Consider the following 27,600-nt stretch of genomic DNA (forward strand, 5'->3'; position numbering starts at 1 on the left):
TGCAAGATTTTTTAACAAAGTGAAAACAGAAAGAATGCAGCTTGTATATTGCTTCTATATATATTTTATTTCAGATGGTTTATGTTAATATTGATTGTGTTAAGATTATAAGATTATACAATCAGGACTATTATGTTACCATTGAGAAAATAAAAACTCTAATGATTTAGAATCCTGTTTACAATTTTAGTTACACTATAAGATCATTGATTATTTGATCTAAACTTATCATTGTCATTGTCAACCTTCAATATTTATGGGGATGACAAATAAATCATCATTATAGCTGTAATTCAGAATCAGCAGTTGGGGTATCTTAAGAACAAAGTGTATATAATGAGCTCATTCACTTTCACTGAAATTTGGGCTGGACAAGAACATCCCCTTTGATTTCATCATATAGCGATATCCAATTAATGACATTTCCATTGTGTTCGCCAGAGATGACTTTCTTGATGTCTTCCGGAGTCAGGACATAATCCCACATGTGGACATCACTTATTTCACCAACTAATGACTGAGAACCATCAAACTTTCCACCAAAAGAATCTTGTTCCTGACCTAAAATAATGCTGGTTTCTGCTGCGATAGAAGACCCTTTCATGGAGACTCTTCTGGGGTAGAGTTTCCCATTGACCAAAAGTTGGACCACTCCAGTATTGGAGTTCCAGGTCACACAGATGTGCCTCCAGTCCAAAGACTCTGAGTCTGTCTTAAAATCAGTGACTTCCTGGTTGATATATACGGAACAAATGTTTGGAGGCTTTAAGTAGATGAGAAAGGCATTGTCCTTTCCAGGAGTAGCGAGAGAGAAGGGAGTATATTGGCGGGAAAGGTCGGTATAAGAACGTAGACAGACGCTGACTTCCTTCAATGGCTCTGTAATTGTAGGTCTTAGAATGACATGAGCTGTGTCGGTTGCTTTGGGAAGGACGAAGACTTTACCCTCCAAGCCTAAGGAAGAAAACAGACAAAACTCATTGCTGCTACAGATCAAAGCTTTCGATGATTAACAATAAATCCATAAATTATTTATAGATTCTAGAAATGTAAAAATATATATAGATGTTTACTCTCATATATCTCAGGAAGATCATGAATGTATTTCCATTTTGTGAATAAATACATGGCTTTCAGATCCAGTAATAAACGTGTTTTGGCACCTTTTTTATATAATTTTTTTTTTAATAATTTTTATTGGTATTTCAAAAGGTAACAAAGAAATGCGGACGCAGCCGCTAAACACGTAGATTAGTAAAAAATACAACATAACAAGGTTGAGTACAAGATTAACATTACAAAGTGGTACGTTCTCCTTCGGATTCAATCAGAGGAGAAGAGAAAGAGAAAGGAGAGAAGGTGAGAGAAAGAGAGGGGGGGGGGAGGGGTGGGAGAGAGAGAAGGAGAAGGAGAGGGAGAGGGAGAGAGAAGGCTCAGATAAGTGGAATGTTGAGATCTATCAGCAGATAAACCTCAGAAACATGCAGTGAGTGCAGCAATTCAGTTGTATCAGGTTAAACAGGTTGTGTTATATATTTTGGCCAGTCTTTGTGGGGTGAGGTACCATCTTAAAGTTATCTTTATGGTTAGTTGTGTTTTTGCACCTTTTTTCACCGTCTCAGTTATCTAGTCAAGGGTGTTATTTTGATCTCCAAATGTCCTGCTAATATTTTGATTAAAATGGAGGCCTCAGATGTAGAAGTATAGGAGCCCTAACCCAACACCAAGGTATATAAACTGGCTGTTATATTGTCAGGAGAGTCTAGTGCTCCTGCTCTTCATTCAAGCATCCCAGTTTTGGCTGTGGCATTCTTCTTGTCTGTCCATCCACCTGCAAGGTGATTGATGTGGCCAGACTCTGGGTGGAGACCAAACCTGATTTAACCACTTGCCGACCAGTCATGTTGACTGTACTGCGGCAAAGTGGCTCGTTATCGTCTGGCGACGTAGACCTACGTCACCAGACATTCCCCTCTGGAGAACATGCTGGGGAGACATAGGAGAACATGCTGGGGAGACATAGGAGAACATGCTGAGGAGACATAGGAGAACATGCAGGGGAGACATAGGAGAACATGCCGGGGAGACATAGGAGAACATGCTGAGGAGACATAGGAGAACATGCTGGGGAGACATAGGAGAACATGCTGGGGGGACATAGGAGAACATGCCGGGGAGACATAGGAGAACATGCTGGGGAGACATAGGAGAACATGCCTGGAAGACATAGGAGAACATGCCTGGAAGACATGGGAGAACATGCCGGGGGGACATAAGAGACCATGCCAGGGAGACATAGGAGAACATGCCGGGGAGACATAGTAGAACATGCCAGAGGGACATAGGAGAACATGCTGGGGAGACATAGAAGAACATGCTGGGGAGACAAAGGAGAACATGCTGGGGGAGACATAGGATAACATGCTGGGGAGACATAGGAGAACATGCTGGGGAGACATAGGATAACATGCTGGGGAGACATAGGATAACATGCTGGGGAGACATAGGAGAACATGCCGGGGAGACATAGGAGAACATGCTGGGGAGACATAGGAGAACATGCTGGGGTGACATAGGAGAACATGCTTGGAGACATAGGAGAACATGCTGGGGAGACATAGGAGGACATGCCGGGGAGACATAGGAGAACATGCTGGGGAGACATAGGATAACATGCCGGGGAGACATAGGATAACATGCTGGGGAGACATAGGAGAACATGCCTGGAAGACATAGGAGAACATGCCTGGAAGACATAGGAGAACATGCCGGGGGGACATAAGAGACCATGCCAGGGAGACATAGGAGAACATGCCGGGGAGACATAGTAGAACATGCCAGAGGGACATAGGAGAACATGCTGGGGAGACATAGAAGAACATGCTGGGGAGACAAAGGAGAACATGCTGGGGGAGACATAGGATAACATGCTGGGGAGACATAGGAGAACATGCTGGGGAGACATAGGATAACATGCTGGGGAGACATAGGAGAACATGCCGGGGAGACATAGGAGAACATGCTGGGGAGACATAGGAGAACATGCTGGGGAGACATAGGAGAACATGCTTGGAGACATAGGAGAACATGCTGGGGAGATATAGGAGGACATGCCGGGGAGACATAGGAGAACATGCTGGGGAGACATAGGATAACATGCTGGGGAGACATAGGATAACATGCCGGGGAGACATAGGATAACATGCTGGGGAGACATAGGAGAACATGCTTGGAGACATAGGAGAAAATGCTGGGGAGACATAGGATAACATGCTGGGGAGACATAGGAGAACATGCTTGGAGACATAGGAGAACATGCCGGGGAGACATAGGAGAACATGCTGGGGAGACATAGGAGAACATGCTTGGAGACATAGGAGAACATGCTGGGGAGACATAGGAGAACATGCTGCTGGGGAGACATAGGAGAACATGCTTGGAGACATAGGAGAACATGCTGGGGAGACATAGGATAACATGCCAGGGAGACATAGGAGAACATGCTGGGGAGACATAGGAGAACATGCTGCTGGGGAGACATAGGAGAACATGCTGGGGAGACATAGGAGAACATGCTGGGGAGACATAGGAGAACATGCCGGGGAGACATAGGAGAACATGCTGGGGAGACATAGGAGAACATGCTTGGAGACATAGGACAACATGCTGGGGAGACATAGGAGAACTTCCTAGGGAGTTTACTGGCTGCAGAAAGAAATGTCTGACGCCAAAAACAGCCGCTGTAAAAAAGCCCCTTGTGCATGAGGCATTATACTCACAAAGTTGCTATTGTTAAAGGCGTATCTCATATCCCATCATAATTCCAACCAAATTTCATCAACACGTACAACAGAAATTGAAGACCCCATGAGCTGACGTGTTTCGAGGATTCCCTTTTTTTTTTCAGAGCCACATAAGTGCTGTATCCTGGCCTAGGCCGACAAAGCCCAGGCCTAGGGCGGCACTTTGCAGGGGGGTGGTAAAAAATCCACCCCTGCCTCCACCTGGGACTCTACTGGCCACTGGTTGCTAGAGCCGCCTGGCATCTAAGAACCAATGACGTTGCGGCCGTGACTCCCTGGCCCTGCCCATAATTCAAAGCAGAGGACGATTTAACTTCCTCCTCCTCTGCGCTTAGTGCTCGTGGGGCCCAAAGCAGCTGCCAAGTTGAGCCCCTTGTCATAGAAAGTCCCACCGGTCTGGTGGCAGTAGGGTCCAGGGGAGCGGAGCTAAATCTGCCAATCCGGTGCCAACAGAAGCAGCTGCTAATGAGCAACGGCGTCTTCACACAGCGAGTGGGCGGCACCAGAAGCTGGCTAGAACCGAGAGCCTGGGAAGAAGACCTCTGACGCCATCCTGACCTGAGCAGCAGTGGGCGCAGCATTTCCTGGAGCCTCCCAGAGCCTGCGCTTCTTCTTCAACCTTCTCTCCACTCCCAGCTGTGACATCAACAGAAAGACAGGCTGACCAAGGGCCCTGAGGACAAGGACAGGCTAGAGGTAGGGGCATCACACACACCTACCCACAGACAGGGGGGCACAGGAGGGAATGCAGGCAGGGCTAGGGGGTCTTCCACCCCCTCTCACTCTTCCTGTCCTCTCTCACCCACCCCTCTCTCTCAACCCCCCCTCACCCAACCCCTCTTTCTCCCTTTCAGCCCCCTCCCTCTCTCACCCCCTCCCTCTTCCTCCCCCCTCTCTATCTCTCTCTCTCACCCCCTCCCTCCCCCACCCCCTTTCTCTCTCTCTCTCTTACCCCCTCTCTCTTTCTCTCACCCCCTCCCTCTCCCACCCCCGTCTCTATCTCTCTCACCCCTTTCTCTCTCACCCCTTTCTCTCTCACCCTCTCCCTCTCCCACTCCCTCCCTATCTCTCTCACCCCCCTCTCTCTCTCACCCCCTCCCTCTCCCACCCCCGTCTCTATCTCTCTCACCCCTTTCTCTCTCACCCTCTCCCTCTCCCACTCCCTCCCTATCTCTCTCACCCCCCTCTCTCTCTCACCCCCTCCCTCTGCCACCCCCTCTCTCCATCTCTCTTACTCCCCTCCCTCTCCCACCCCCTCTCTATCTCTCTCACCTCCCTCTCTCTCTCTCTCTCTCACACCCCCTCCCTCTCCCACCCCCCTCTCTATCTCTCTTACACCATCTCTCTTACACCCCCTCTCTATCTCTCTCACCCCCCCTCTCTCTCTCTCTCACCTCCCTCTCCCACCCCCCTCTCTCTCTCTCATCTGACCTCTCTCGAATCCCCCCTCTCTTTCACCCCCACTCTTGTGAAATCTCAGGGGTTCATGCTGGGACTTGTAGTCCTTCAATTTTGGAGGATTGGAGGAGAGTGACATTCATTAAACAGAAAGGGGTGGGGAAAATTTACATAGGAGTGGGGTGCCCAATTTTAGACTTACCTAGGGCAGCACATCAAATCAAAATACACCACTGCATGAGACTACTACTAGCACCTTTCTTATATATACAGTAGTGTAGAATGACAGGAAACAATTCTAGATGTGGGTGTTACCAACCCACCCACAGGGCATGATTACCTCTCACATCAACAACCCATGGACAAAATCACATCACAATATATATATATATGTATATAATAAAAAATATATATTAAATAAAGATCAGGTTCATTATTACATTAATAATCACCATCTCAATACAGTCTATATAAAATCATGTAAAATCTTAAATGTAAACCTTGAATTAGTATTATAACCAAAGACTATTTATTTTATTTGTTAAGATGACTCAGCTAACAGTTCTTGCCTTGTCCCGTGTTCCAGTGGGGACTGTGGCCTTTTCCCCCGTTGCAGCGTTCCCCAAAAGCATCAATCTCGAGGTGCAAATACGCCACTTGTTAGTGCACCTCAGGATAACATCAAACCATCAATGTCATGTTTCTATGGGTATATTGCTCTATGTCTTGTTACAACATGTGATAACTTTTCAATAAAAGTACATTTAGGTAAAATAAACTTTACCTCCAGTAATGTGCTGTACCTCATTCAGTACAACTGCAACTGAGAATGTTCTACTGGTGAAACAGGACAGGAATTCCAAAGGAAAGAATGAATTTACACAGACACACAACAGAAGAACATTTCAAAAATTTCTACACACCAGTGGAACATAATTTCTCGCAACCAGACCCTTCTATGAAAGACACAAAGGTTTTGATTCTTAAAGGGTTGGTAAAGGTTCAGATTTTTTTTCAATCATAAACATGTTATACTTACCTGCTCTGTGCAATGGTTTTGCACAAAGCAGCCCTGATCTTCCTCTTCTTGGGTCCATTGTTGTTGCTCCTGACACCTCCTTCCTGCTGAGTGCCTCCAGAGCAAGCTGCTTGCTCTAGGTGCACTCGTGCATACTCGCTCCTGAGCCCGCCTCTATGTGTCCATTAGACATACAGAGCGTGGCTCAGCCCTGCCTCCCATTCCCTCCTCACTGGCTGGGATTGACTGCAGCAGAAGCCAAAGGCTCCTGCTGCTGTGTCTCTGCCAATGAAGAGGGAGAGAACCGGGAGAGCTTCTACTATCATGGATATTGCTTTATCGGGATCGGGCTCAGGAGAGTATAGGGGGGGGGGGGGTAGAGCTGCACACTGAAGGTAAAAATGAATGCATGAAGATTAGAAACCTTCAGCCTTATTACAAATACTCAGGAAAGGAAAAGTTTTGACCTGCACATAATAATTCTGATTGACACACGAGATAATGAACTCAATGTGGACCTCAGTTTTTGAAGCCACAATCCTACAATTTTTGATAATCTTTTACTTAAAATTGTCATTGACACCTCCCATTGCTGATGTGCATGGCACATACAATCTTCTCCATTGTAATTCTGTACTAAAAGTTGGAGGATCTTATTAATTAATCAGGTATATATAGTAAGATCAAAGACTTACGTTGAGGTTTGGGCTTGATGAGAACTTCCCCTTTGATGTCACAGCTCAAGGACTTCCAATTAATGACATTTCCATGGAGATCACCAGAGATTACCTTCTGAATGTCTTCTGGAGTCAGGACATAATTCCACATGTGTACGTCACTTATTTCACCAACCAATGACTGCTTAGCCTCAAACCCTCCACCATAAGAATCTTGGTCCTGTCCCAGAACAATATTGCTTTCAGCCTCGATATAAGCTTCACCATAATATTGTGTCATGTAACCCCTTTCGGAGGAGAGCTTTCCATTGAGCCAAAGAGAGACCCCTGGATAGCTGGAGTTCTTGGTCACACAGATGTGCCTCCAGTAAAAATGCTTCTGGTTTGGTGTAAAAGCAGCCATTGCATTATTTATGAATACCTTATAGGTGTTTGGAGGCTCTAAGTAAATGTGAAAGGCATCGGGGTATCTTGGAGTAGCCATAGAGAACAAAGAATAGGGGCGGGAAAGCTCACTGTAGGAACGTAGGCAGACGCTGACTTCCAGCAATCGTCTTGTAATTGTAGGTTTTAGAATGACATGAGATGTGTTGGTTTCTTTGGGGAAGACGAACATTTTACCCTCCAAGTCTAGGGAAGAAAACAGACAAAACTCATTACTGATACTTGTAAAAGCTTTGGGTCCAGAACAAAAAAGTCAGACATTATTTATGAATGCTAGAATCTAAAATAAAAAAGATACACTGATAAATCTTAGCAAGGTAATTATATTTATTTTTCTTTGTGTATAAATATGTAGTTTGTAGAACCTGAACCGCGTGTTTATTTGTTGCCACTGCTCTGGCAATGTAGTGGGTGAAGTCAGTGCCCTTTTAATACCAGCTATCAGTGGGGTCTTGTAGTTCAGGTATGGGAACAAGTCACCCTTGACCAACATCACGTAGACCTGTGGTCTGTGTACCTGAGTGGAGGAGAGAGCCCTCTGCAGGGCTGGACTGCCAGGAGTAGTTATGGACTCACAGTGGAGAAGCGGGAAAGCTTGGTTTTTGTAGGCATCAGGACCTGGGACTGAGGGAGTCAGGTTTCAGATCTGAACCTGGAAGCTCTGCATTGATTGGCTGTAGCTCTTCTTGCTGTTCCACCTGAGATACTAGACAGCTCCCTGGATGATCCCCTGGACAACATTGTCTTGTATCTTGTTTCCGGTGAACCTTAAACTCTTTGCTCCTCCCTTGAATTTACCATTTAAGTTCTGTCTCTGCACTTCCTGTTTGCCAGATTATTGTGTTCTCTCCACCCAATATCTTGCCCCTTTGCATACCTGCAGCTATCCTTTCTTCCTTACTATTTGTTACCAACCTTTGGCATTGTCACAAGTTAGCCTTCGGTTTTGATTGCATACTCTTACCTCCTTGCTGCAGTGTTTTTCAACCCTGCTTTCTTTCACATATGTGGCTTGGCTGTGCTCACCTATGGGCGTCGTCAGCTATTCTGTGGGCTTTTATTTCCTGTCCCTTCCATCACTTCCTGGCCTGCCTCCTAGTTGGCTTGTCTATATAAGAAATGCTCAGTGTAACCCTCACTACCTGAGCAACCTCACAGTTCTCTGAGCTCCTGTTTGCATACCTCTTAGCTACTGTATCTGATTACCCGTGTACCGACCCAGGCTATGTTTACCGTCTGTGTTTGCTCACTACCCACCCTGACCTCGGCTTGTCTCCTGGATTTTCTTTCACCTGCAGCCTGTACTCTGCACACACCAGTGGTCTCAGGCATCCTCAGCTGGGCCTACCTGGGGGCTGTGACCTGGTTCCAGCTTGCTGCAAGTCCATCCCCACCATCAGGGGTTCTGGGGAAGAATCAGGCTGGAGCTTAGACTCCGCACCCTTGGGAATCCTGAGCTGGTGATCTACAAGTGCTCACTATCACAGACTCCTTGGCAGGCATGTTCCTTGACTATGCTGAAACTTGATCTCAACCTGCAATCACTTGTTATCGACCTTTGGCCTGTTTACTGACTACACGTCTGCTTGATCCCTACTTACTATATCTGTTTTCAGAACCCAGCTTGCTCACTTCCTGGTGGGGGGATCCAGAGGACCATGACCTGGCACTAACACACAGCAAAACCCAACCATCAGGAGCTCTAATGTAGACCGGTCTTTGGACCAGTTAGTGCTGGTGTGAACTTCTCTACTGTTATAGCTACTGGTTTCTGAGCTTGACGCCTGATTGTGACAGAGAGACACCTTGTGTGAGAAGCCACCTTTGGGGGACTCACTAAAGAGAACTGGGAAGATGGCCTGGAAACTTGGTACTGTGTTATGGTACTGAATGTTCTGCACTGATACTGTGTGTCATGAGAAAGATATATTGTTGTGTGTGCCAATACTCATACAGTAAAGCATTAGAAAGCATCTGGACCAAACATTCTTTATTCTGGGTATTCTCAGGCCAAGAATATGTGAGCTGGAAAAAAAGGGGGTGAACCTGGCGCACAACAGGGGAAGATAGGTGTCCAAAAACTTCCGCAAGCTCCAATACAGACATATGCTATTCCAATATGAACAGTAGCCTAATGATATCTATATTGAAAAGTCCATATATAAAGTCCATGTACATATATCTCCATACACCACACTCCGCAGGCTGCTCTGGAAACAAGTAGAAGGGGCTTGTGACGAACTGGAAGGAGAACACAGGCGCCACACTAAGTGCAGTATATCAGGATAAATGTTTAATAGACCAACAAAAAGGTACTCACAAACGATTGTATAAAACCAGCATGACAGTATCATGAAGGGGAATGATGATCCCAGTGTCCGAATTCAGGATGGCACAAGCGGTCTCAGAGCGCTGGGTTGTATCGAGTAGAAGATCGGTACTTCCCATCTACAGGGGACACAGCACTAGCCGTCCTGACGTCACTTCCGGGATACGTACTGGCGCCGGCAGATCGGCCTGAAGAAGGAGCGCATGCTCCGACAACGCGTTGCTGGCACCAGTACGTATCCCGGAAGTGACGTCAGGACGGCTAGTGCTGTGTCCCCTGTAGATGGGAAGTACCGATCTTCTACTCGATATAACCCAGCGCTCTGAGACCGCTTGTGCCATCCTGAATTCGGACACTGGGATCATCATTCCCCTTCATGATACTGTCATGCTGGTTTTATACAATCATTTGTGAGTACCTTTTTGTTGGTCTATTAAACATTTATCCTGATATACTGCACTTAGTGTGGCGCCTGTGTTCTCCTTCCAAGAATATGTGAGAAAGCTGGAATCAGGCTAGCTGAGTGAGTAACTCAATATGGTGGTATCTCCAAAAAGACAAGTACTGTATGTGTGTATCCTACCTGGGGAAGAAGCAGCACCTGGTCCAGCTTGGTGGAAACCACTGTCCAATCCAGCTCTCTTACAAGCTTACATTTTCTACCATCTCAATTCACCAATAAAGAGGATAAATTATACTTCCAAATGTTTTCCCAACATTTCAAAGGATACGTTCACCTTTGCATTTAAAAAAAAACTGTATTTGGTATTTTTTTATTGGGAGCCTGTAAAGCATTGCACCTATGATCAGCAGATGGAGCTGTGTAGTCCCCTGAGGACTCATATGTACACAGGCACCCTTAGGCTTTGGCTGTTGAGTGTTTTGGAGCTTTGAGTTTCAAGCTTTGAATCTGGAAAACTGAAGGCAGCGAGGATCCTGAACCTCATCCCTAGTTATGGTTCAGTATACTGTGTTGACTGTAAAAGAAAGATTGTAAACTGATTATGATATCACAAAAAAAGTTTTTTTATGATTAGGAATCTCATTCACAATTTTCCATTCTTCTAGTTACTCCATGAGAAGGTTGGTTCCTTGTTGGATGATATTTCACTTATAATTGTCATCATCACTTCTCATTATTCATGACCATGAGAAATATATCATCAATTTTAATGTAATTATATACTGACAGTTGAGGAATCTTATTAATTAAAAAGCTGTGTATAGACGGATGACAGACTTACGTTGGTGTTTAGGCTGTAGAAGAACATTCCCTTCGATTTCATATTGTAGAGATAACCAGTTAATGACATTTCCATGGAGGTCACCAGAGATGACCTTCTTGATGTCTTCTGGAGTCAGGACATAATCCCACATGTGGACATCACCTATTAGGCCAACCAATGACTGAGAAGCATTAAAAGAGTCTTTTTCCTGTCCCAGAACAATGCTTGTTTCAGCTGCAATAGAAGACCCTTTCATAGAGACTCCTTCCGGATAGAGTTTCCCATTGGCCCAAAGTTGGACCACTCCAGTGTCGGAGTCCCAGGTCACACAGGTGTGTCTCAAAGACTCTGAGTCTGTCTGGAAACTAATGACTTCCTGGTTAATATATACAGAACAAGTGTCTGGAGGCTGTATGTTAATTAGAAAGGCATTTTTCCCCCCTGGAGTAGCAAGAGAGAAGAGCGTATAGGAGCGTGAAAGATCCGAATAAGAGCGTAGACAGACACTGACATTCTGCAATGGCCTTGTGATTGTAGGTCTTAGAGCGACATGAGATGCACTCAGTCTGACTTCATCATGGGGGAAGATGAAGACTTTGCCCTCCATGTCTAAGAAAAAAGATAGACAAAGATCATTAATTCTTCATATCAAAGCTTTAGATGATTAACAATAAACTCAGAATGTATTTATAGATGCTAAAATCTAAAATAAAAAACAATTGGATATTCTCATATACAGTTGTGCTCGTAATTTTACATACCCTGGGCGAATTTATGATTTCTTGGCCATTTTTCCAAGAATATGAATGATAAAACAAAAACTTTTCTTTCACTCATATTTAGTCCCCGTTCACACTGAGGCGACCTGGTCGCCATAGGTCGCCTTCCATAGGGAAGCTGCGGACCCGTTCTAATAGGAGCGACACAAGTCGCTCCGACTTAGAAAAAGGGTCCGGAGCTTCTTTGGGGCGACCCGGAGGCGACCGCCATAGACTTCAATGTTATGAAGTCCGTGGCGGCCGCTCCGAGGTCGCGGCGCGCTGCTCGCACCGCAACCTCGGAGGTCCCCCCCCCCAAGTCGGATCGCGGCAATGTGAACGGGGCCTTAGTGTTTGGCTGAAGCCGTTTATTATCAATCAACTGTGTTTACTCTTTTTCAATCATAATGACAACAGAAACTACTCAAATGACCCTGATCAAAAGTTTACACACCCTGGTGATTTTGGCCTGATAACATGCACACAAGTTGACACAAAGGGGTTTGAATGGCTATTAAAGGTAACCATCCTCACCTGTGATCTGTTTGCTTGTAATTAGTGTGTGTGTATAAAAGGTCAATGAGTTTCTGGACTCCTGACAGACCTTTGCATCTTTCATCCAGTGCTGCACTGACGTTTCTGGATTCTGAGTCATAGGGAAAGCAAAATAATTGTCAAAGGATCTGCAGGAAAAGGTGTTTGAACTGTATAAAACAGGAAGGGATATAAAAAGATATCCAAGGAATTGAGAATGCCAATCAGCAGTGTTCAAACTCTAATCAAGAAGTGGAAAATGAGGAGTTCTGGTGAAAGCAAACCACGGTCAGGAAGACCAACTAAAATTTCAGCCACAACTGCCAGGAAAATTGTTCGGGATGCAAAGAAAAACCCACAAATAACTTCAGGATAAATACAGAACTCTCTGAAAACATGTGGTGTGGCTGTTTCAAGATGCACAATAAGGAGGCACTTGAAGAAAGATGGGCTGCATGGTTGAGTCACCAGAAAAAAAGCCATTACTACGCAAATGCCACAAAGTATCCTGCTTACAATACGCCAAACAGCACAGAGGCAAACCTCAGACCTTCTGCCACAAAGTCGTTTGGAGCGATGAGACCAAAATTTAGCTTTTTGGCCACAACCATAAATGCTAAATTTGGAGAGGAGTCAACAAGGCCTATGATGAAAGGTACACCATTCCTACTGTGAAACACGGAGGTGGATCGCTGATGTTTTGGGGATGTGTGAGCTACAAAGGCACAGGAAATTTGGTCAGAATTGATGGCAAGATGAATGCAGTATGTTATAAAAAAAAATACTGCAGGAAAATTTGCATTCATCAGCCCGGAAGCTGCCCATGGGACATACTTGGACATTCCAACATGACACTGATCGTAAACACAAGGCCAAGTTGACCTGTCAGAATAAAGTGAAGGTTCTGGAGTGACCATCTAAGTCTCCTGACCTCAATATCATTGAGCCACTCTGGGGAGATCTGAAGCATGCCGTTCATGCAAGACAGCCCAAGAATTTACAGGAACTGGAGGCTTTTTGCCAGGAAGAATGGGCAGCTTTACCATCTGAGAGGATAAAGAGCCTCATCTGCAAATACCAAAAAAGACTTCAAGCTGTCATTGATGTTAAAGGGGGCAATACACGGTATTAAGAACTGGGGTGTGTAAACTTTTGATCAGGGTCATTTGGGTAGTTTCTGTTGTCATTATGATTTAAAAAAGAGTAAACGCAGTTGATTGATAATAAATGGCTTCAGACAAATACTAACCATGAGTGAAATAAAAGTTTTTGTGTTATGAGTCATATTCTGTGAAAAATGGCAAGAAATCATAAATTCTGCCACTGTATATAAACCTATGAGCACAACTGTATTCCTGAGAGATCAGTATATTCCATTTTATTTTCTTTCTAAATATTTGGTTCAGATTCAGAAACTATTGTGCATCTGCCCATTCATCTTCCAAGAGAGCCAATGAGGGGTATGACTTTTTTTCTAAATGTTCTGTTCATAAATTTAATAAAAGTGGATGTCTGTACATCTGTTATACCTGCCCCTCCCCTCTTTCTGCCCAATCACAGAAGCCTTTTTATAATGTAAACTCATTTGCAAAATATAAAGGCTTCTCTGAATGGGCCACAGAAGGGAGGGGTGGGCATTGCTGCTCTGTGTGCTTCTCTTCAGGAGGGGAAATGCATCCAATTGGACTTAACTTATAGCGTGCCTTCAATGTTTACAAAATGCCTACATTCCTGTAAATTAGCTTTAATAATGATATCAGTGCATTTAATTAGTATGCTAATGGTTGCAAGTTCCCCTATAACAGGGATCCTCAAACTACGGCCCTCCAGCTGTTGCGGAACTAGTGGAGGATCCTAATAATAAAAGTGTATATAGATGAGATGACAGACTTACGCAAATCTATAGGCTGAAGAAGAACTTCCCCCTTCATTTCATAGACTAGAGCCTTCCAATTAATGACATTTCCATGGTGGTCACCAAATATGGCCTTCTGGATGTCTTCTGGAGTCAGGACATAATCCCACATGTGGACATCACTTATTTCACCGACCAATGACTGAGAAGCATCAAACCCTCCACCAAAAGAACCTTGTCCCTGTCCCAGAATAATGCTGCTTTTAACTGCAATAGGAAACGGTATCTGTATATAGTCTGTGCCAGAGATCTTTCCATTCAACCAAAACTGGACTACCCCAGTTTTCGAGTCCCAGGTCACACAGGTATGGCTCCAGTCCGAATGCTTGGAGTCTTTCTTGAAAAAAACACAGCTTCCATGGTTTATGATTACAGTGTAGGTGGTTGGAGCCTGGAACCTGATTAGAAAAGTATTTCTCAATGTTGGAGTAGCTAAAGAGAAGAGAGAATTCTGGCGTGAAAGTTCACTGTAGGTACGTAGGCAGACGCTGACTTCCTGCAATGGTCTTGTAATTTTAGGTTTTAGAACAACATGAGCTGTGTTGGTTTCTTTGGGGAAGACGAACATTTTACCCTCCAAGTCTAGGGAAGAAAACAGACAAAACTCATTACTGATACTTATCAAAGCTTGGATGCAGAACAATAAACTCAGCATTTATTTATAGATGATAGAATCCAACATAAAAATAGTTAGTTACACTCATATATCTCAGAAGATTGTTATATTCATTTTTATTTTGTGTATAGAGATTTCATTTTCAGATCCAGTATGGTATACGACAAGAAAACAAATGTATTTTAGTAGCTTATATTTTCCATCTCCTCATTTAATATATTACTACTATTAATAATTAATAAATAAATGCAATAATAATAATAATACTTATAATAATAATAAGTATTATTATTATTATCTCCAAACATTCCTCCAAATTTTTATTTAAAGACCCCATTTGTAAAGTATAGCAATGCTAACACTATCTGGTATATAAATTGGCTCCACATCCATTAAAGTGGCTCTAACCCCTTGGCGTTGGCCGCATGTAAACATGCGGCCTCTCGGCGCCTGGTCCTTGGTGTTCCATATTTGCGTAAATTGCTGTCATAAGAGCTGTGCTGAGAGCACGCTGCGTGATCCCGCCACAGTTACCGGCGTCTAACCTAAAGCAAGCAGCGATCGGGAGTGACCGTCGTGGCAGCAAATCAAGGTGGTCATAAGCCCCAGCATCATAAACCTCTTTAAGGGCTGGGAGGCGCCGGCGCGAAGAGGTTAACTCTAAAGAGTTTTTCTTTTTTTAACCATACGTTTTTATTGATTTTAACATATCAAAACACCAGGAAAGAGGTCCAGCATGCAAAGGCGAGACCAAGAGTACCATTTCTCTACAGGAATATCAAGGACCTGTCAAAGACCGCAGGAAGATGGAACTCTATCCATGAAGACCAAGTATATCCAAACGAGTCCCGTCATTCAGTACCACAGCCATTTTTTCTTGGGTCATGTACCACGTCATTTTCTGTTTCATCTGAGTGATTGTTGGTGTGGAAGACCACCATGCTCTGGCCAATGTCTTTCTGTCTGCCGTAAACAAAAATGTCAAGAGGCAAAACTGTCTAGTAGTATAGTTCAGTCATTTTAGGTTCAGCAATGCCTCTTTTGGTGACTTGAGCATACCCTTGCCTAGCAAGGTATACATATATAATTATCAGGTAGACTCCCTTCCAAAAATTCCTAATTTTAAGGCAGTCCTACCAGATATGCAAGAGGGTCCCAGGTATTTAGCAGTCAAGGAAACATTTCTCAGAGCAGATAGCACAGGGGTGAATTTAGCTAATCTTTGGGGGACCATATACCACCGTGTTAATAATTAGAGATGAGCTTTGAGTTTGAGTCGAAGGTAAGTTCGACTTGAACATCGCTAATTTGATCGATCAAATGTGCTTCTTCGCGGGAAATTACTTTTTCCCATAATGCACTGCACACGCGCCGCGCTTGCAGCAATACTACAAACAGTGACTAAAGCACTTTTAATGTATTATAACTGGTGTGATAGACCAGTGGCCCCCCAATACCACATATTGAAGTGGGGTGTTATCTGAGTATACTTTTACAAGTTTATTTGTGTCCTGCAACAATATTGCCTCTTTTGCTGTGTTAACTCTGCTACACACAGTGCCAAACTCCCTGGACAATTTTTTTGAACAACTGGTGTGATAGACCAGTGGCCCCCCAATACCACATATTAAAGTGGGGTGTTATCTGAGTATACTTTCCTAAGTGTATTTGTGTTCTGCAACAATTTTGCCTCCTTTGCTGCGTTAAGTCTGATACACACAGTGCCAAACTCACTGGTCAATTTTTCGACAACTGGTGTGATAAACCAGTGGCCCCCCAATACCACATATTGAAGTGGGGTGTTATTTAACAGTATACTTTTCTAAGAGTGTATTTTAGTTCAGCAAAAATGTGGCCTTTTTTGCTGCGTTAACTGTGCTGCACATAGTAACAACAGTTACTGGCCAATTATTTGTAGAACTGATGTGATAAAATGTGGTCCCCCAATACCACAGATTGAAGCGGGGTGTTATCTGAGTATACTTTTACAAGTGTATTGGTGTCCTGCAACAATATTGCCTCTTTTGCTGTGTTAACTCTGCTACACACAGTGCCAAACTCCCTGGCCAATTTTTTTGAACAACTGGTGTGATAGACCAGTGGCCCCCCAATACCACATATTAAAGTGGGGTGTTATCTGAGTATACTTTCCTAAGTGTATTTGTGTCCTGCAACAATACTGCCTCTTTTGCTGCGTTAAGTCTGATACACACAGTGCCAAACTCACTGGCCAATTTTTTGAACAACTGGTGTGATAAACCAGCAGCCCCCAATACCACATATTAAAGTGGGGTGTTATTTAACAGTATACTTTTATAAGATTGTATTTTTAGTCCTGCAAAATGTGGCCTCTTTTGCTGTGTTAAATGTGCTACACACAGTGACAACAGTTACTGGCCAATTATTTGTAGAACTGGTGTGATAAACATGTGGCCCCTCCAATACCACAGATTGAAGCGGGGTGTTATATACCTTTTTCCAGATATACTGCGATTCTCTAGAGACTTTTGTCACAGGGTAATTTAAAAACATGACAGGCAGAGGAAGAGGCAGACACTTACGGGTGGTAGGGGTAGGGCAGGTGCAGTAGGCCGGAGCCAAAGTGTGAAGTTTCAGAAGGTGCGTTCGATTACGTCAAAGGACGCACCAGACTTGGTTGAGTGGGTCACTCAGCCTTCCTCTTCTGCACCCTCCTCATTCTCTCTATCTGCACCCTCTTCACTCTCTGCTGTGTGCACCCCCAAAGACACCACCACAAACACCACCAACACCACCACCACATACCCTCCGCTTGAGTCACTGGAATTATTTTCCGATCCATCACAAGACATTTGCGACGCGCAGCCATTGTTGGCATCGGATCAGGAAGAGGAGGTAGCAACAGCTGCCACTCAGCAGTCTGATGACAGTACCCAGATCAGCCCAAGGAGGTTGGTCCCCGCTGTTGCTGCCTACTCCGAGATCTCGAATGTTAGTGGTGGGGAAGGTGACGTGGATGATGACGTGTCTATGTACATCATGAGGGTGCCCACAAGAGAGGAAGAGGAGAGGAGTTCAGAGGGAGAGACGGACCGGCAGATAGGGAGGAGAGGCAGGCAGAACTTGCATTGCACAAGAGGTACAAAGCAGACTGCAAATGTATCAGGACCGAGCCATCAACCATGTACAGTCACTTCTGGAGCTCCCAGGACGCCGGCACGTGGCTCTGCAGTGTAGGCTTTTTTTAATGTGTCCGTTGCTGACAACAGTGTTGCCATCTGCAGCCTTTGCAGTCAAAGCATAAGTCGCGGTAAGCCCAACACTCACCTAGGGACGACCACCTTAAGAAGGCACCTGAGCTCCCATCACCGAGCCCAGTGGGAGCAACACCGTCAGAACCCACAAAGGCACACTCCAGGCTCTCACCTTCCAGCCTCTTCTCCTTCTCCTCTCTCCTCCCAATCGTCCTCCACTCCACCTTCCATCATGCCGTCGTCACGTTGTTCTGGAAAAAGGCAGGCTTCTGTGTCCCAAATGTTGGAGCGGAAAAAAATGTTGACGCCGGATAACCCTCTTGCCCAACGTTTGACTGCTGGCTTGTCGGAACTGATAGCCCGCCAACTACTGCCATATCAACTGGTGGGCTCGGAGGCCTTTTGTAAATTTGTGGCCATTGGAACACCACAATGGAAGGTCCAAGGCAGGAAATGTTTCTCGCAGAAGGGCATTCCAAAGCTGAATGGCCATGTTCAGTGGCAAGAGAATATATCTCTGGCACACAGTGTTGGTGCCAAGATACATCTGACCACAAAAACATGGTCAAGCAAACACGGGCAGGGAAGGTATATCACTTTTACTGCCCACTGGGTGAACCCTCTGATGGCCGTCAAGCATGTAACCTGTGGCACCCGTGTAGGTTTGGTTGTACTGCCTTGGATTGCATGCAGGCCTGCCTCTTCTTCTCCTCCTCCTCCTCCTCCTCCTCCTCCATCCTCCCTCTACTCCTCGGCTAACTCCTTTTCCACTGCTACCTTGTCTTCCCCAGAACCTATTCCACATGCCAGGTGAGACGTTGCCATGCTGTGCTGCATCTGTTGTGCCTGGAAGCCAAGAGCCACACTGGTCCTGCACTCCTTTCAGCTTTGTGTTCACAGGCAGATCAATGGCTGATACTGCTCGATTTGACAGTTGGTAAAGCGGTGTGCGACAACGCTGCCAATCTGTTGAGCTCGCTGAAATAGGGCAAAATAACACACGCACCATGCATGGCACACGTTCTGACTTGGTCGTGCAGCGATTCGTTGGCAAATACCCTGGGGTCCAGGACGTCTTGCGGCAGGCCAGGAAAATCTCGAGCCATTTCAGAAGATCTTACACAGCCGTGGCTCGCCTTGCTGACATTCAGAGGCGACACAACCTGCCCGTCAGGCGTCTTATTTGTGACTTCACGACGCGATGCAACTCAACCTTGTATATGCTTGATAGGCTGCTCCAACAGAAATGTGCAGTTAATGACTACCTGTTCGAACTCTGCGGCAGGACAGGTTCTGGGGAACTTGGGTTTTTTTCACCTCGCCAGTGGTTGCTCATGCGCGATCCATGCAGACTTTTGTGGCCATTCAATGAGATCACCAAACTGGTCAGTCACGGCCAGGGTGCCATCAGTGACATCGTACCTTACACCTTCTTTCAGGAGCACGCATTGCGTTGTGTCATTGATCAAGCCGTCGAGGAGCAGGAGCAGGAAGATGAGGAAGTCGCAATGTTGGATGAATTCCCAGGGGGTGCTACTCCATCTGATGCAAGTCAACAGCAGGAGTCAGAGGAGGAGCCGGGGGGATGAGGAGGAGCAAGAAGAGCATGCCTTAAACCTTTCTGGGATCCCTGGTGTTATCCATGGATGGGGGAGGAGAACGAGGATGACATTATCCTGGATGATGAGCTGGAAGCAGTCCACTACACTGCTTCCAGTTTAGTGCGAATGGGGGCATTCATGCTCCAGTGTTTTAAGGGGGGACCCCGTATAAAAAACATAAATGTCAAGGACCAGTACTGGGTGGCAACGTACTTAGACCCCGGGTACAAACAAAAAATGGCGGAAATGTTACCACAATAACAGAGGGCGGTCAGAATGCAGCACTTCCAGGCCTTGCTGTGGGAAATGCTGCATTCTGCTTTTGCGTGTGCTGGCAGAGAAATTTCCAGTCACAGAGAGACAGCTGCGGGTAGCAATCAAACAGCGCCTGCAAGAAGAGGGTGGTTTAAAGATGTCTTGGTCACTTCAGATATGAGATCCTTCTTTCAGCCGAACCATCGACAGCTGTACTCTGGATCCAGCATCAGGGAACGCCTAGACTGACAAATTTTCCGACTACATCGGGTTAACGGCCAATGTGGATGCTCTGAGGAGTGATGGACTACTGGGTGGGCAGGCTTGACCTCTGGCCAGAGCTTGTACAATTTTCAATGGAACTGTTGGCTTGCCCCCGTCCAGTGTCCTGTCTGAAAGGACATTCAGCGCAGCAGGGAGGATTGTGACCGATAAGCGCACTCGCCTAGCTCATGACAGTGTAGACTACCTCACATTTATAAAAATTAATGAGGCATGGATCTCTGAGAAATTCAACACATGTGACCAGTAGACCATGTTTCATTGAAATTCCTCATGCCCGGCCACAAATATCCGCCAGACCGCCATCCACCCACAACAATTCCTGGTCCTTGTCTTTGCTAAATACAGCGGCATTAAAGGCATTTCATGTCCATTGAATGTCAAATTCTTGGGGCCTTTCACGGCCGACAATTATTTTTTCTGTGAATGCCTAATGTACCTCCAGCCACAGAATACAACTTTCTTTGCTGTCAGGTAAACCCATGTGGGCTAATTTTTGGGGCCTATACTGGCCGACACTTACTTCTATATCCTGTGAATGCCTAATGTACCTCCAGCCACCAAATACTACATTCTTATCTGTCAGGTAAACCCATGTGGTCTATTTATTGGGGCCTATACTAGCCGACACTTACTTCTTTATCCTGTGAATGCCTAATGTACCTCTAGCCACCAAATACTATGTTCTTAGCTGTCAGTTAAACCCATGTTGTCTAATTTTTGTGGCCTATAGTGGCCGACACTTACTTCTGTATCCTGTGAATGCCTAATGTACCTCCCTCCAGCCACCAAATATTACGTTCTTAGCTGTCAGGTAAACCCATGTGGTCTAATTTTTGGGGCCTATACTGGCCGACACTTACTTCTGTATCCTGTGAATGCCTAATGTACCTCCAGCCACCAAATACTATGTTCTTAGCTGTCAGGTAAACCCATGTGGTCTAATTATTGGGGCCTATACTGGCCGACACTTACTTCTTTATCCTGTGAATGCCTAATGTACCTCCAGCCACCAAATACTATGTTCTTAGCTGTCGGGTAAACCCATGTGGGCTAATTTTTGGGGCCTATACTGGACGACACTTACTTCTGTATCCTGTGAATGCCTAATGTACCTCCAGCCACCAAATACTATGTTCTTAGCTGTCGGGTAAACCCATGTGGTCTAATTATTGGGGCCTTTACTGGCCGACACTTACTTCTTTATCCTGTGAATGCCTAATGTACCTCCAGCCACCAAATACTACGTTCTTTGCTGTCAGGTAAACCCATGTGGTCTAATTATTGGGGCTTATACTGGCCGACACTTACTTCTGTATCCTGTGAATGCCTAATGTACCTCCAGCCACCAAAATACTATGCTCTTAGCTGTCAGGTAAACCCATTTGGTCTAATTTTTGGGGCCTATAATGGCCGACACTTACTTCTGTATCCTGTTAATGCCTAATGTACCTCCAGCCACCAAATACTACGTTCTTAGCTGTCAGGTAAACGCATGTGGTCTAATTTTTGGGGCCTTTCATGGCCGACCTTTACTTCTGTATCCTGTGAATGCCTAATATACCTTCAGCCCCAGAATACAATGTTCTTAGCTGTCAGGTAAACACATGTGGGCTAATTTTTTGGGCCTGAAATGGCCGACATTTACTTCTTTATCCTGTGAATGCCTAATTTTTCAGACTGAAATTGAAAATCAATGGGTCTGTAAAGGTTCCGCCAAATTGCGGAATGGATGCGGACCCATTTTACAAATGTGTGAATGGACCCTATATGTATTAGACATGTATTTACCGGCTGCTGTCAGTTCTGGCTGATTTATGAAAAAAAAAAAAAAATTTTGCTGTTAAAAAAAAAAAAAATTTAGGACACCTTTTCCAATTGCAATACTTCTGTTATGACAGTGTCCATGTGCTGGGACTATTCATGCACAGGTAGTACGTCTTTTGTGACTACAAATATGACCTAAATGTTTTTAAAGTTCGCCTTCCATTAAAGTCAATGGGGCACGCCGCGAACTCACGGTTCGCGGACCTTTGAGAAAATTTGCGGCTGACGTTCGCGAACCACCCCGGCTGATGTTCGTCCATTACTACACATTACTGCTGAGTCTTGGTCCAGCAGGCATGGACAGGGACATTACATTTCTTTCACGGTGCACTGGGTAACTCTGCAGACAGCTGGGAAGGATGCAGGACAGGGTTCGGTGTTGCAGCTTGTTTTGCCACAACGCCTCCAAAAAGCTGGTGCAGGTTCTGCCACATCTGGCTACTCCCCCACCTCCTCCATGTCCCCTTCTGCTCAATACTCCTCTGCAGCAGCAGTGCTCCCTAAGCATTCAAGGAGCTACGCAAGCAGTCAGGCTAAAATATGCCATGCTGTGCTTTAGTTAGGGGATAGGAGTCACACAGTTGCAGAGATTCTGTCAGCTCAGCAGGGGCAGGCTCAGAGATGGTCGAAGCCATGAAAGCTTGAGCCAGGAATGGTTGTATGCGACAATGGCACCAACCATCTCGCCATCCGATAGGGACACTTGACACATATTCCATGTTCGGCACATGTTCTAAATCTGGTGGTGCAGCGTTTCTTAACCAGATACCCGGGCTTTCAAGATCTCCTGAGGCAGGCAAGAAAAGTCTGTGGCCATTTCTGCCGATCGTTCAATGCCAGTGCTCACTTATCTGTCACTGAAGGTGAATTCAGCCTGCCTACCAGCCGCCTCAATTGTGACATGCCCACCAGGTGAAACTCAATTTTGGCAATACTGCAGCAGCTGCACACAGGACGATACATGCAAATGACTATTAATCACCCACTGGCCAGCGATTTGAACTCACGGCCTCTCAGTCGCTAGCCTGTTATTCTACCAGCTATGCCACCAAGGAATCTGATTAACTTTAGTCTCTCTCTGCCTAACATTTCTCTCTAATTAAAATCCATAATTAATAATATTAGTCACCTGCTGACCTGGGGATTCAAAATCACAGCTTCTTGCTTGCCAGCTCGCTATTCTACCATGTAAACCACCGAGCCAGCTGATTAACCTATGGCTCTCTCTGGGTAACTAATACCTGACTTATATCTGACTTTGACAGCTCTTTTATAGGGCTCTTTTTTAATTTTTTTCTATTTTTCTATCGGACAGGTGACTGATCATCCAGGGACAGTATTTTTTTTCTTTTTTAATAAAAGACTTTTCCAAAACTGGCTTTTGTCATTATTTTTTTTGTACACTTTTTTGGTGATTGGGGGGGGCGGGATCTGGGGGTCCCCTTGTTAAAGGGGGCTTCCAGATTCCGATAAGCCTCCTCCCCTGCAGACCCCCACAACCACAGCCCAGGGTTGTGGGGAAGAGATCCCTGTCCCCATCAACATGGGGGCAAGGAGCTTTGGGGGGGGGGCATGTGGCCTAGTATGGTTCAGGAGGGGGGGGGCGCTCACTCGCCCCACCCCCATCCTGGCCAGCCAGGCTGTGTGCTCAGATAAGGGTCTGGTATGGATTTTAGGGGGAACCCCATGCCATTTTTATTAAATATTATTGACGCTGTTTTTTTCAGCAATACCGATATAAACTGAAATGCCTATATACAGTATATATATATATTGAGCACGATATGGCCATATGGTGGAACTAAATCCACATTTTTATTTATGGATTGTCTCCATATTTGATAGTCATTTCTTTTGCATGGTTGCGCTATTCTTTTTTAATATACATATTGCTTGGTCCATAGCTGCACCGGCTTTAGATATACATGTTCAGGGTTTGCTCCCCCAATTTTTTTGCTTGTTTATTATGTATTCGGTCTGACCAGACTTCTGCGGTTGAGCATCCCATCCCCCACACACACCTGTACTCTATTGGTGTCCTCTATCAAGTAGATATAGGAGGAGTCCCCTGCAGTGCATTAGCACACCTTCCCAGCAAGGAGTATTGTCTCCAAGGGTAAGAGAGGCTGGATTCACCCCTTTTTTATGGATAGTGTAGGACCCACTGATAATGGGGTACTTTGACGCAGTGGTGGGCTTGAGCACGATATGGCCATATGGTGGAACTAAATCCCCATTTTTATTTATGGATTGTCTCCATATTTGATAGTCATTTCTTTTGCATGGTTGCGCTATTCTTTTTTAATATACATATTGCTTGGTCCATAGCTGCACCGGCTTTAGATATACATGTTCAGGGTTTGCTCCCCCAATTTTTTTGCTTGTTTTTTTTTGCTTGTTTAATATATATATATATATATATATATATATATATATAACTTTGTGGTATACACTGCACTATCTGATCTCAACAAACTGTTGAAAGCAAAAATCTCTCTCCCGGCTATTATTAATTATAAAATTCCACTTATAAACCACCCGCTGACCAAAGGATTTGATCTCACAATCATTTCAATTTCGGGTATGATACTCTACCAGCCACGCCACTGTCAAATACACATCGGTTGAATACACTTTCCTTGACTGACTGACTAACTAATTAACTAACTAACTAACTAACTAACTAACTCACTCCTATCTCACCCTACACACGGTGGATAAGATAAAAGTTAGGCTTGGTGGCGTAGGTGGTAGAATACCACGCTTGCAATGAAAGAGCTATGAAATCGATTCCCCTGCCCAGCGATTTATTTATTGGAATTCAGAGGTCAGAGAGTCCATGATAATGCAGGAACTCGAACTTCCCACGAAGAAGCCCATTTGTTCGTCATTCGATGAACGAGCGAACAGCCAATGTTCAACTTACGTTCGACTCGACCTCGAAGCTCATCCCTACTAGGTGCAAGAGCAGACATGGAGACCTTTCCAGCTGCGCATCCACTGGCTTACTGGGTCTTGAGGATGGACCACTGGCCAGAACTTGATAAATATGCAATGGAGCTACTGGCCTGTCCTGCTTCCAGCGTGCTTTCTGAACAGACGTTCAGTGCTGCTGGTGGTTTTGTGACGGACAAAAGAGTGCATCTGTCCACAGACTCTGTTGACCAGCTGAGTTTCATCAAAATTAACCAGTCTGGGATCAACAAGAGCTATCAGGCCCCTGATGCTGATGTAACAGATTGAATTTGCTAGGGTCTGCCATCCCTTGAAGACTGCATATGCTGTCTATCCTATTCCTCTACCTTTATTCTGCTGGCTTCCAACAATGTTTTTGGTTTAGGTCACTACCAACCCCCAAGGCCTAATTTTTCTGCACTTGTATGACAGGTGCATACAATTTAAATGTCGTATGTAATTTTTAACAGCAGGCCCTGTCCCTGTGCCCTGCTAACTGTGAGGGGTTACGGTGTTCAGGCACCACCAACACCAAACGCCCAATTTTTGGCACCTGTGTAGCACATGCTGTTAGCATACAAGGCTTGTATTTAATCAGCAACAACCTCTGTATGTCATTGCTGTGTGCCTATTACATTGTATGACCACTAGATGGCAGTGTTACATTTGTGAGTTCATGTTTTGTCTATGCCTCAAGAAGTAATAAAGAAGAGTTCCTGCTCCGAACAAAAGCAGCGTTCAGTGAAACAACAGACTGTCTGCCTGTACTTTGTTTAGCCCCAAAAGGTTATATCTAACAGGTTATGGGCCCAGGACATGTTACAGAAGCCCAGGATATAATACAGATTACCCCTGGATATAGCCAGATACAGTGAGCTAAAGCAAGTGAGTACAGTAGACAGCAACAGAAAGACAAACAGCAGAAATGGCTACTGCCATCCCCTCTGCAAAGTTCTCCATTGCAAATCTGACAAATCAGAACTACCAATCTTGGAAATTCAAGATGAAAATGCTGCTTATAAGAGAAGGTACGTGGAAATGTATAAATGAATCAAGACCTGCACAGCCCACAGAGGAGTGGTTAGACAGAGATCAGAAAGCACAGAGCACAATCTCCCTGTGCATAGATGATGATCAAATCATACATATATGTAACTGTCAGACTGTTAAAGACATGTGGGAAGAGTTACAGAAAGCACATGAAAGAGTTAATCTCAGCAATAAACTGTATTTAATCAGAAAGCTCTATCAGACTAAGCTACAGAAAGACCAGGACATGCAGGACTATATAAGACAGACCTTAGAGATGGTGGAGAGACTGAGAGGGATTGGAGAAGAGATAAAAGATTTCCATGTTGCAGCGCTGTTATTAAGTGGACTTCCTGAAAGTTATGAGACACTTGTCACAGCACTAGATGCACGTCCAGATGATGATCTGACACTGGAATATGTTAAAGGCAAGCTTGTGGATGAATACAAGCGCAAAACTGAAAGCATGAGTAATGTGAGTGTGTGTTCAGAGACAGCTTTAAAGACAAAATTCAAAAATAAACACAGTAACGTGCAGCTAGAAAAGCGGGAATGCTTTGTGTGCAAGAAACCAGGACACCTAAAAGCAGATTGTAGAATCTGGAAAGCTAGAATGCAAAAACAAAGTGCATTGCAACAAGCTAAGAATGTCATAGAAACAAAGGAGTATGCATTCGGATCCAAAAATGGTGTCACCTCTGTGCAAGCATGGGGACTCAGGTGCTACAAGTCACATGACAAATGACAGAAGTTTCTTCACTCAGCTTGATGAAAGCAAAACAGAAGGGATAACTACAGCTAATGGACAATTTATGAAATCAGTGGGAATAGGAGATGGCTTTCTATACTGTCCTATCTCTCCAGATATCACTAAAAAGATCCATATGAGTAATGTTCTGTATGTGCCAGATCTTGAAAGCAACCTTTTGTCAGTAAAGAAACTCACTAACCAAGGCAATGTAGTCACATTTCAGGGTGACAGTTGTATCATAACAAAGGGGGATTGCTTGCTTGCAAAGGCTAAAATCATAGATGAACTGTATCAGCTGAACTGCAGTGAAATGGTTTAAATAGCCAAAGAGGATAAACATTCAAACTGCATCCACGCTTGGCACAGATGATTGGGGCACAGAAATTCTGATACAATAAAGAAAATAGTTGAGAATAACTATGCAAGTGGTATTAAGATTAATCCATGTGATCACATAATGATTTGTACCAGCTGTATTAAAGGAAAAATGGCAAGGACACCTTTTCCCAAGCAGACCAACAGCAAATCCCAAAAACCTCTGGACTTAATACATTCAGATCTTTGTGGTCCAATGAAAACTATGACTCCAGGAAAGAAAAAGTAGTTCCTGACCTTCATTGATGATTACTCCAGATATACCACAGTATTTCTACTTACAATAAAGATGAAGTGCCAGAGAAATTAGAAGAGTATCTCGCTCAAGTAAACAATATTTTTGGCGGAATGCCCAGAGTACTACGAACAGATAATGGCTCAGAATATACAAGTGGTAAAACACAAGCCATTCTCAGGAAGCATGGAATTATGTTCCAGACAACAGTTCCATATAACCCAGAGCAAAATGGAGTTGCAGAGAGAATGAACCGCACACTGTGTGAAAGTGGGAGGAGCATGCTATTTGATGCTGATATGCCAACTACATACTGGGGAGAAGCTATCACAACTGCAT

The 27,600-nt window shown here is 44.7% G+C and overlaps 1 protein-coding gene across 2 annotated transcripts in view; it reads right to left on the reverse strand.

Annotated features, from left to right (window-relative positions):
* Nucleotides 1–81: 81 nt before the first annotated feature.
* The window catches only part of LOC309554198 (uncharacterized protein), a 328,195-nt gene continuing 300,676 nt past the window's right edge, over nucleotides 82–27,600 (reverse strand). Inside the window, exons 7-10 of one of the 2 annotated variants that reach the window (XM_082255831.1) lie at nucleotides 14,082–14,684; nucleotides 10,914–11,504; nucleotides 6,915–7,526; nucleotides 82–954 (exon numbers count right to left, since the gene is read on the reverse strand). In XM_082255831.1, coding sequence (XP_082111957.1) covers nucleotides 353–954; nucleotides 6,915–7,526; nucleotides 10,914–11,504; nucleotides 14,082–14,684 — 2,408 coding nt within the window. In that variant the 3' untranslated portion in view covers nucleotides 82–352. The remainder of the gene's footprint in view (nucleotides 955–6,914; nucleotides 7,527–10,913; nucleotides 11,505–14,081; nucleotides 14,685–27,600) is intronic. The other variant, XM_082255832.1, reaches the window with a different exon arrangement.

This window comes from Pelophylax lessonae (assembly GCF_965119305.1).
Source record: "Pelophylax lessonae genome assembly, chromosome: 4".
Taxonomy (NCBI): domain Eukaryota; kingdom Metazoa; phylum Chordata; class Amphibia; order Anura; family Ranidae; genus Pelophylax; species Pelophylax lessonae.